We start from the raw sequence: 11,031 nt of genomic DNA on the forward strand, positions 1-11,031 counted from the left end.
TTCAGAAAGTATTCAGACCCCTTGACTTTTTCCACATTTTGTTAGGTTACAGCCTTAATGTCAAATTGATTAAATCACTTTTTTTCTCCTCATCAATCTACACACAATACCCCATAATGACAGCAAAAACAGGTTTTTAGAAATGTTTGCTCATTTAGATATTTATTTTACTGAAATAATACATTTACATAAGTATTCAGACCCTTTACTCAGTACTTTGTTGAAGCACCTTTGGCAGCGATTACAGCCTCAAGTCTTCTAGGGTATGACGCTACAAGCTTGGCACACCTGTATTTTTTCTCTGCAGATCCTCTCAAGCTCTGTCAGGTTAGATGGGGAACGTTGCTGCACAGTTATTTTCAAGTCTCTCCAGAGATGTTCAATCAGGTTCAAGTCCGGGCTCTGGCTGGGCCACTCAAGGACATTCAGATACTTGTCCCAAAGTCACTGCTGCGTTGTCTTGGCTTTGTGCTTAGGGTCGTTGTCCTGTTGGAAGGTGAACCTTCACCCCAGTCTGACATCCTGAGAGCTCTGGAGCAGGTTTTCAACAAGGACCTCTGTACTTTGCTCCGTTCACCTTTGCCTCGATCCTGACTAGTCTCCCAGTCCCTGCCGTTGAAAAACATCCCCACAGCATGATGCTGCCACCATAATGCTTCACTGGAGATGGTGCCAGGTATCTTCCAGACGTGACACTTGGCATTCAGGCCAAAGAGTTACATTTTGGTTTCATCAGATCAGAGAATCTTGTTTCTCATGGTCTGAGAATCTCTAGGTGCCTTTTGGCAAACCTCAAACGGGCTGTCATGTGCCTTTTACTGAGGAATGGCTTCCGGCTACCATAACGGCCAGAAAGATTGTTGTCCCTCTGGAAGGTTCTCCCATCTCCACAGAGGAACACTGGCCTTTTGTCAGAGTAACCTTTGGGTTCTTGGTCACCTCCTTGACCAAGGCCCTTCTCCTCCGATTGCTCAGTTTAGCCGGGTGGCCAGCTCTAGGAAGAGTCCAAACTTCTTCCATTTAAGAATGATGGAGGCCACTGTGTACTTGGAGACCTTCGATGCTCCAGAAATGTTTTGGTACCCTTTCTCTAGATCTGTGCCTCGACACAATCCTGTCTCGGAGCTCTACGGACAATTCCTTTGACTGTGAGACCTTACATAGACAGGTGTGTGCCTTTCTAAATCATGTCCAAACAACTGAATTTACCACAGGTGGACTCCAAGTTGTAGAAACATCTCAAGGATGCTCAATGGAAACAGGATGCACCTGAGCTCAATTTCGAATCTCATAGCAAAGGTCTGAATACTTATGTAAATAAGGTATCGGTTTTAAATTTTGTATAAATTTAGAAAATGTTTGAAAAACCTGTTTTCGGTTTGTCATTATGGGGTGGGCTGAGGATTTGTTTTTATTTAATCAATTTTAGAATAAGGCTGTAACGTAACAAAGTGCGGAAAAAGTCAAGGGGTCTGAATACTTTCTGAAGGCACTGTATGTTCTTAATTGACTTGCCTGCTTAAATAAAAAAATATCCCTATTTTATGAGGCAAAATACGTTAACCTATACAAAATCCCAGCATCTTTCAAACAATGTTTCAGAATATCAGCAGTGAAATGTAAACAATATATGCTACATAGTTAATATACTGCATTTCTTATGGCACACAAAATGTTCCTGACTATTCTTACCATCATCGTTGGTTTGTAGTAACTTTGTTGCTTTATAAATCTGTGATTTTCATCACCAGGATTTCTGCTTTTGACATAGAGAGTAAATCCAAAGCTTACCAGAAGTACTGCTCCACATTTAAATGCATTAGATCTACACCAGGAATACCTGGTTTCAATGGCAACGTTTACTGTGCCACCACCACAACCCACCCCACCTCCCATGTCTGACTCACCAGCTGGGTCTCCAGTGTTCTCCTCTGTAAAGGAAGGGTCTTCAGGCTCTAGCTCGTTCTTCTTACTGTCTGCTGCACCTAGCACCCTGGCTAGAGCTCTGGACAAGCCTGGGGCTTGGGGGCTGCTCTTAGCCAGGCTGAAGGCCTTCACAGGCAGGGCAAGGGGCGGTGCAGGGGCTGAGAGGCTCCTCTGGATCTGCAAGGAAGGAGAACTGTTAGATAGGTCTGAGAAGGTCCACATGTTGCAGTATGAGTAAAACCCTTTACACAGTCTTGGATGAAGTCAAATCAATTCAAAATGTTATTTGTCATATGCTTCGTAAACAACAGGTCTGGACTAACAGTGAAATGCTTACTTACTTCACACAGAGAAATAATAGAAAAAACACGTAATAATAAAATATATACACAATGAGTAACGAGAAGTTGACCAAAAAAATCATTTCGTTAACTAACACCCCCTTACTAGCTCTGACTTTGCTGATAGCTACTTTCAGGAAAAATGTACTTACTATGACTGAGATGTGTGGTTGTTCCACCTAGCTATCTTAAGATGGATGCACTAACTAAGTAGCTCTGGATAAGAGTTTCTACTAAATGACTACAATGTAAATGTAAACCATTGAATTGTTTTTTTAAACTAACTATTTAGCAGTCTTATGGCTTGGGGCTAGAAGCTATTCAGGGTCCTGTTGGTGCATTGGTAGTGCTTGCCGTACAGTAGCAGAGAGAACAGTCGATGATTTGGGTGGCTGGAGTCTGAATATTTTTCAGGCCTTCCTCTGGCTTGGCATAGAGGTCCTTGATGGCAGGGAGCTTGGCCCCAGTGATGTACTGGGTCGTACGCACTACCCTCTGTAGTGCCATGCGGTCGGATGCCAAGCAGTTGCCATACCAAGTGGTGATGCAGCCCCTCCACTACAGCCCTGTCGATATGAATGTGGGTGTGCTCGGCCCTCCGTTTCCTGTTGTCTACCATCAGCTCCTTTGTCTTGCTGACATTGAGGGAGAGGTTGTTGACTCTGACCTCCTCCCTATAGGATGTCTCATTGTTGTCGGTGATCAGGCCTATCACCGTTATGTCGTCAGCAAACTTAATGGTGTTGGAGTCGTGCGCACCCACAGTCGCGGGTGAACAGGGAGTACAGAAGTGGACTAAGCACGCACCCCTGAGGGGCCCCCATATTGAGGGTGAGCATGGCGGATGTTGTTGCCTACCCTCACCACCTGGGGGCACCCTGACTGGAAGTCCAGGATCCAGTTGCAGAGGGAGATGTTCAGTCCCAGGGTCCTTACCTTAGTGATGACCATGGAGGGCACTATGTTGTTAAACGCTGAGATGTAGTCAATGAACAGCCTTCTCACGTAGGTGTTCCTTTTGTCCAAGTGGGTAAGGGCAGTGTGGAGTACAATACAGATTGTGTCATCTGTGGATCTGTTGGGGAGGTATGCGAACTGGAGTGGATCCAGGGTGTCTGGGATGATGGTATTGATGTGAGCCATGACCAGCCTTTCATAGCATTTCATGACTACAGATGCTACATGGCGATAGTCATTTAGACAGGTTACCTTGGAGTTCTTGGGCACATGGTCTATGGTGATCTGCTTGAAACATGTAGGCATTACAGACTGGGTCAGGAAGAGGTTGAAAATGTCAGTTGACTTCCCAGCTGGTCAGTGCATGCTCTGAGTACGCGTCCTGGTAATCTGTCTGGCCCTGCGGCCTTGTGAATGTTAATTTGTTAAAGGTCTTACTCACATCGGCTAGAGAGAGAAGTAGCTACAATATGACTCCTATGCTTAGTTCCTTAATTACTACAATAGTAATAGGGGTCACATTTGTGGCTAAGGATGAAAGTGAAGTGGACCGTGTGTTCACCTTGTAGAGCACGTTCCCCGTGGAGAGTTTAGGGGCCAGAGGCTCCGGTTCAAGCAGAGTACCCACAGGGGGATCAGGACGACCAGCCAGTGAGGCTCCAGGAGGGACGAATCGGGGCTTCTTCGCCATGTTACCAAAGACCTGGCTGGGGGCCCCTGAGCGACGCATCCTGTTTGTGAGTGAGGGGGTGTTAGTAACATTTGATTTAATCATTTCACATCTAGAAGAGGGCTTATGGGTAGGGGTGGCCAACTCTGAGCCCCCTGGAGAACAAGTACTAGTGGTCCTGGGTATGCAGGCTTTTGTTCCCTACTGTAACACCTTATTCAGCTAACTAGCTAATCAATGTTCTAGTAAGCAGCTGATTAGTAAAAGGCAGCTAGTTAAATAACAGATTTACATAACGTAGCTATATATTACTTCCATTCAGTGTACATGGCCCTTGAATAGTTAGTTCAGATCAATGAAATGTATGGGTTTATACCAATGATGAGTTTATACACGTCATTGTTGGTTCAGATAGATACATTACGTTAACTGTTAGCTAACGTTAGTGTAGCTAGATAGCCCAAATTAGTTGAGCTACCTTGAACACTTCAACATTTTCATCTCATCGTCTATAACAACCAACTAGCTTGTGACAATATGCTGGAAAGATAACACAAGGCATAAATGTGTGTTTCATACATACCTGTTTAGTCAAACAAGCCTCTGCTTTACAGTTAGTTACCAGAAAACAATGATACACAACTCTTCAGAGAGGAATTCTCCCGCTAAAGTGGCGTAAACTGCTATTGGCTACGTGTTACGTAGAGGGCGGAGTCCAGTGTTATTGAGTGCACTCGTTTTCTACTCCCGCGCCCCCAAACGGTGGCGTTTGCTCTAGTTCGGTTGTCTTGCGATAAGAAACACAATCTGCCGCTGTCAACCGGTGTCGTGCCGATAGAGGTAAAATGAGTGTACATTTTGATATCTAAATAATCTGATTTTCGCCAGTTGATTCCAAGGTTAATTTCACCGATTTACGATAATAGCCTGCCTGCCCTACAGTAGGCCATTCAGACTCATTTATGAAACCAATCGATATTGATTGCATGGATATTTGTGTTATAAAATGTCACGTCAATTTGAAGGAGTTTGCGCAATTAAATGATGATTCCGATTGAGAAGTCATCTGTCATGGACTGAGCGTTTGTGGTAAGTAAACACCTCTAGAAAATAAAAGTCAAATAAATGGTCAAATAAATTACATCCTGGCAAGCATTTCTGCTAAATCCCACACATTGCAAAAAGCAGGTACTGGTCAGAAGGTTGCTGCATGCAGAATTGATATTCAACATCGCAGAATACAGAAGTTTTACTGAAATGCATAAACTGCTATTGAGTTACACTAGAGTTGATATTTTCCATATTATCATAATGCATGATATTAAAAATGCATATTGAAAGCACATAGTCGATGGCCATGGTATAAGTAGTGGGCTGTAGTAGGCTAGAGAGCTAGGCTTTATATCCTATGGTGTTGCTGACACGTGGTGGCGATTTCATCATCATAACTACGAAAGATCTTTGTTTATTGCCTATTTGGTTGACATCTCTCTCTCTCTTTGTCTTTCTCAATTCAATTTAAATTCAATTTAAGGGCTTTATTGGCATGGGACCAATATGCTTACATTGCCAAAGCAAGTGAAATAGATAATAAACAAAAGTGAAATAAACAATAAAAAAATAACAGTAAACATCACACTCCCAAAAGTTCCAAAAGAATGAAGACATTTCAAATGTCATATAATGTAATATACAGTGTTGTAATGATGTGAAAATAGTTAAAGTATAAAAAGGAAAATAAATAAACATAAATACAGGTTGTATTTACAATGTTTGTTCTTCACTGGTTGCCCTTTTCTTGTGGCAACAGGTCACAAGTCTTGCTGCTGTGATGGTACACTGTGGTATTTCACCCAATAGATTTAGGAGTTTATCAAAATTGGATTTGTTTTAGAATTCTTTGTGGGTCTGTGTAATCTGAGGGAAATATGTGTCGCTAATATCTCTCTCTCCCTCACTCACTCACTCACTCACTCACTCACTCACTCACTCTCTCACTCACTCTTTCGGGGTTGCTTTTTGATTTCTGCTGTGAGGTAAGAGTGCAGTGGGAATGTTGTCATAGAGTTTGTAATCCAATCAGAGAAGAGGGGAGCGTAATCCATGATAATCCCACATCCAAAGAGACAGAGAGGGAAAGGGATGAGGGAGAAAACATGTTTGTAGATACACCATGTTCCTGTTTGAAAGGAACTGCCTTTAATGTGTTTGTTGCTTCATCAGGACCCCCTGTAGAACATAATGATTCATCCCAAGGGATGTATCCCGCCAAAAGGTCTGAATAAAACAAATAGATACATCAGAATTACTTACAGTAGGCCTAGTCTTCCTTTCATCACTTGCTCTTAACGTGTGTGTGTGTGTGAGTGTGTAACTCTTGTCTGTTTGCGGTCCGGTCCAGCAGCTGGCTGCCTGGGCAGAGGATCCCTGTTGCTAGGGAGACTTCACCACAGAGACATGGCACTTGAGAGAGCAAATAGAGGAGGGGCCAGAAGAAACCCTCACCTAGGATAAACTACAGAGACAGGAGAGAGAAGAAGTGGAGAGAGGAGAGGTCCATAGAGGAAGAAAGGACTGAGGGAAGAGAAGGAGAGTCTGTCAGTCTCAGGTAAGGGTCAGTGTATTCTGTAAAATAGAATGCCAGTAGAATGGAGAGTCATAGGGGCTCAAAAACAGAGAAAACCAGGAACATTGAGGAGGAAGTTAACACTGCTGTATGCTGCTGTATGGGTGTCTGGCTGTTTTTGCTCTGCATGGATCTGTGTGTCTGTGTGTGCCGTAGGATGGGTTATGACCTGGAGAGGTTTGTGGGGTACGTGAACGAGGGGCTTCTGTGCTGTGTGTGTCGGGATGTGTTGGAGCGCCCCCTCCAGGCCCCTTGTGAACATGCCTACTGCGACGCCTGCATCAGCTCCTGGCTCATACACCACCACTCCTGCCCTGAGGACAGACTTCCACTGGACATCAGCACTCTGAGACCACTGCACAGGTACACACGCTCACACAGAAACACTCACACAGAAACACCCACGCAGACACATACACACAGAAACACCCATGCAGACACATACACACAGAAACACCCATGCAGACACATACACACAGAAACACCCATGCAGACACACTCACACAGAAACATACACACACTATAATATGGTTATTCCAACAACCACTGTCTGGTCTGGTCTGTGTTAGGTACATGCGTAATGACCTGTCCAGGCTCCAGATCCGTTGTGTTAACTCTGGCCAGGGCTGTGATGCCGTCTGCTGCCTGGAGACACTTCACATACACGAGGACGAGTGTCCATTCACCTTCATATCCTGCTCCTCCACAGGTACTACAGCTCTGTGTGTATTACAGTCAGTGGAGGCTGCTGAGGGGAGGACGGCTCATAATAATGCCTGGAATGGATTCAATGGAATGGTAACAAACATGTGGTTTCCTTGTGGTTGATACCATTTCATTGACTCCATTCCATCCTCCTCTCAGCAGCCTCCACTGATTACAGTGTATGACAATACAGAGAGAGTGTGTGTGTAAGTGTATTAGAGAATTGTATAGTATACTACATGGAAGTGTGTTTAGTTTAGACGGAGCAGAAATGATATACCACCTGTGTGAGGGGAGCAGGTGGTAGACCAGTCGTCATGGTGACATCATACAGAGCCCAGCTGGGATGAACAATGACCTTAGCTCCAGGTAGTAATTGCTCTACAGATCTAGGATCATCTTACCTTAACCAAATCCCAACCTTTACGATTATGGGTGAAATGCAAATAAAAGACCCTAGATCTGTATTGGGGAAACATTCAACTACTCAGGGAGGTATCCCACCTACATGTTTAATGAGAAACATCCCCCAGAGGATGAGCGCCAATGCAACAGATGGGGGGGGGGGGGGGTTTGGGTGAACACTCACGTGTCTGTGACTTGTTGTTGGCAGGTGGAGACTACATATGTTACCAGTGCGGTAGGTATCAGGGTGTTGGCAGGTGGAGACTACATATGTTACCAGTGCGGTAGGTATCAGGGTGTTGGCAGGTGGAGACTACATATGTTACCAGTGCGGTAGGTATCAGGGTGTTGGCAGGTGGAGACTACATATGTTACCAGTGCGGTAGGTATCAGGGTGTTGGCAGGTGGAGACTACATATGTTACCAGTGCGGTAGGTATCAGGGTGTTGGCAGGTGGAGACTACATATGTTACCAGTGCGGTAGGTATCAGGGTGTTGGCAGGTGGAGACTACATATGTTACCAGTGCGGTAGGTATCAGGGTGTTGGCAGGTGGAGACTACATATGTTACCAGTGCGGTAGGTATCAGGGTGTTGGCAGGTGGAGACTACATATGTTACCAGTGCGGTAGGTATCAGGGTGTTGGCAGGTGGAGACTACATATGTTACCAGTGCGGTAGGTATCAGGGTGTTGGCAGGTGGAGACTACATATGTTACCAGTGCGGTAGGTATCAGGGTGTTGGCAGGTGGAGACTACATATGTTACCAGTGCAGTAGGTATCAGGGTGTTGGCAGGTGGAGACTACATATGTTACCAGTGCGGTAGGTATCAGGGTGTTGGCAGGTGGAGACTACATATGTTACCAGTGAGGGAAGGTATCAGGGTGTTGGCAGGTGGAGACTACATATGTTACCAGTGCGGTAGGTATCAGGGTGTTGGCAGGTGGAGACTACATATGTTACCAGTGCAGTAGGTATCAGGGTGTTGGCAGGTGGAGACTACATATGTTACCAGTGCGGTAGGTATCAGGGTGTTGGCAGGTGGAGACTACATATGTTACCAGTGCGGTAGGTATCAGGGTGTTGGCAGGTGGAGACTACATATGTTACCAGTGCGGTAGGTATCAGGGTGTTGGCAGGTGGAGACTACATATGTTACCAGTGCGGTAGGTATCAGGGTGTTGGCATTTGTGTGGTATTTGTGTGGTATTGGATTGGATTGTGTTTCATTCATTTGCATGATTAGAGGAAGGTAGAGGAAGGTGGAGCGGGGTAGAGGAAGGTGGAGCGGGGTAGAGGAAGGTGGAGCGGGGTAGAGGAAGGTGGAGCGGGGTAGAGGAAGGTGGAGCGGGGTAGAGGAAGGTGGAGCGGGGTAGAGGAAGGTGGAGCGGGTTAGAGGAAGGTGGAGCGGGGTAGAGGAAGGTGGAGCGGGGTAGAGGAAGGTGGAGCGGGGTAGAGGAAGGTGGAGCGGGGTAGAGGAAGGTGGAGCGGGGTAGAGGAAGGTGGAGCGGGGTAGAGGAAGGCGGAGCGGGGTAGATGAAGGCGGAGCGGGGTAGATGAAGGCGTAGCGGGGTAGATGAAGGCGGAGCGGGGTAGATAAAGGCGGACCGGGGTAGATGAAGGCGGACCGAGGTAGAGGAAGGCGGAGCGGAGTAGAGGAAGGCGGAGCGGGGTAGAGGAAGGCGGAGCGGGGTAGAGGAAGGCGGAGCGGGGTAGAAGAAGGCGGAGCGGGGTAGAGGAAGGCGGAGCGGGGTAGAGGAAGGCGGAGCGGGGTAGAGGAAGGCGGAGCGGGGTAGAAGAAGGCGGAGCGGGGTAGAAGAAGGCGGAGCGGGGTAGAAGAAGGCGGAGCGGGGTAGAAGAAGGCGGAGCGGGGTAGAGGAAGGCGGAGCGGGGTAGAGGAAAGTGGAGTGAGGTAGAGGAAGGCGGAGCGGGGTAGATGAAGGTGGAGCGGGGTAGCGGAAAGTGGAGTGAGGTAGAGGAAGGCGGAGCGGGGTAGAGGAAGGGGTTGGGGGTGAGAAAGACAGTGAGACTTTCAGTAGGTCTCAAGTGTTGCTCTCTAACTTCGTCTTTCTGTTACTTTCTGTATCCCTCTTCTTAACTCCTCTTTCCACCTCCCCAGGTTGTCCGGTGCAGGTGGAGAGGAGGGGTCTAGAGTCTCACCTGTTAGAGTGTGAGTTCCGCAGCAGGGCGTGTCCTAGCGGCTGTGCCCACACCCTCCTCTCTGTAGACCAATCACAGCACAACTGTGTTGCGGAGCTACGAACAGAATTGGAGCTGCTTAGGTTTGTGTGTTTGAGGTGATGGATTGAGATATATTAGGATGTTATATCTGTGTCGTTCCTAACAAATCCTTGACAAAGCTGTGCCAATATTTACAATATTTTAGAACCTCAAGGGCATGTATATTGTGACACATGCATGTGTTTGTGTGTGTTGCAGGGCAGAGATGTTGGGTAAGGTGGAGGAGGTGAGGCGTGAGATGGAGTCGAGGCTGGACTCTCAGAGGAGACACATGGTGCAGAAAGAGTCTATGCTGAAGAGCGAGGTGGAAGACCTCAAGGTGACACACACTTATTATATGTACTACCTATAGGAATGTGTGTGTGTTATGACACATCCCTGTGTGTGTGTGTAGGGCCAGGTGTCGAGGGTGATGTGTGATGTGCGGGCAGAGCGCCTGCGGAGACAGGAGCTGGCAGAAGCGGAGCTAGAGAAGAGGGAGCTACTGGAGATGCTCCGGAGCCTGCAGCCATGCAGGGGACAGCGGAACAGAGACGAGCCAATCAGAGGACTGCATCAAGAAGACGGGACAATTAGGAGCCAGCTTCAAGTGGAACACCCAACCAGGGGCCTGCTGAGGGCAGGGCTAACACAGGCGTCTACCCAATCACTACCCTCGGCTTTGCCTACTCCAGCCTTATAACTGCCTACCTCCCCACAGCCAGGGGAGGGGTCACGCAAGGCCCGCCCCCGCAGCCTTACCCTCGACTGCATCAAGAGCAGAGAGGTCACCGTCATCTGAGGGGCCATTCCTAATGTTACTGGGTTATGTTCAGTACTGGGTTTGTACTGAGTACTGAGTACCGTCTCAAAACATTTTTATCTGGTGTGGCATCCCCTGAACGCACCCTTGATGATTGGCAGATACCTGTGACATTGCATCAACTCAACCTGCTGAGATCCTAAATAAAGTCTGCTGAAACACCTCTGATCTCTGGTCCTCTTAAGGTACAATAGTCTTACTCCATCTACTCTAATGGATTGGAATTATATACAGCTCATCATGGATTTCTTACATTGCATATACACCATGCATCAATCCGTCTGTCAATCCAACCATCAATCCATCCATACTAACATACCACAGTGAGGAACACTAACACACTACTCCAGACAGCGC

At 46.9% G+C, this 11,031-nt stretch overlaps 2 protein-coding genes and 1 long non-coding RNA gene across 3 annotated transcripts in view; 2 read left to right on the forward strand and 1 right to left on the reverse strand.

Annotated features, from left to right (window-relative positions):
- The window catches only part of LOC110507950 (DNA repair and recombination protein RAD54B), a 51,292-nt gene extending 46,702 nt beyond the window's left edge, over positions 1 to 4,590 (reverse strand). The window contains exons 1-3 of the mRNA XM_036938620.2: positions 4,478 to 4,590; positions 3,787 to 3,955; positions 1,908 to 2,103 (exon numbers count right to left, since the gene is read on the reverse strand). Of these exons, the coding sequence (XP_036794515.2) occupies positions 1,908 to 2,103; positions 3,787 to 3,954 (364 nt within the window). The 5' untranslated portion in view covers position 3,955; positions 4,478 to 4,590. The remainder of the gene's footprint in view (positions 1 to 1,907; positions 2,104 to 3,786; positions 3,956 to 4,477) is intronic.
- Positions 4,591 to 4,686: 96 nt separating this feature from the next.
- On the forward strand, positions 4,687 to 10,758 carry rnf41l (ring finger protein 41, like). Its single transcript, XM_090189617.1, is given in 7 exon segments — positions 4,687 to 4,983; positions 6,299 to 6,502; positions 6,677 to 6,883; positions 7,090 to 7,229; positions 9,751 to 9,913; positions 10,071 to 10,191; positions 10,267 to 10,758. Coding segments are annotated over 5 exon segments (1,017 nt in total). The 5' UTR covers positions 4,687 to 4,983; positions 6,299 to 6,502; position 6,677; the 3' UTR covers positions 10,654 to 10,758.
- LOC149984861 (uncharacterized) lies at positions 8,510 to 8,704 on the forward strand. Its single transcript, XR_016484408.1, has 2 exons — positions 8,510 to 8,556; positions 8,606 to 8,704. It is a non-coding gene; the product is annotated as an uncharacterized LOC149984861 (long non-coding RNA).
- Positions 10,759 to 11,031: the final 273 nt, after the last annotated feature.

The sequence above is a fragment of the Oncorhynchus mykiss genome, chromosome 2 (genome assembly GCF_057628025.1).
Source record: "Oncorhynchus mykiss isolate SJ-2025 chromosome 2, ASM5762802v1, whole genome shotgun sequence".
In the NCBI taxonomy this organism is placed as follows: Eukaryota; Metazoa; Chordata; class Actinopteri; order Salmoniformes; family Salmonidae; genus Oncorhynchus; species Oncorhynchus mykiss.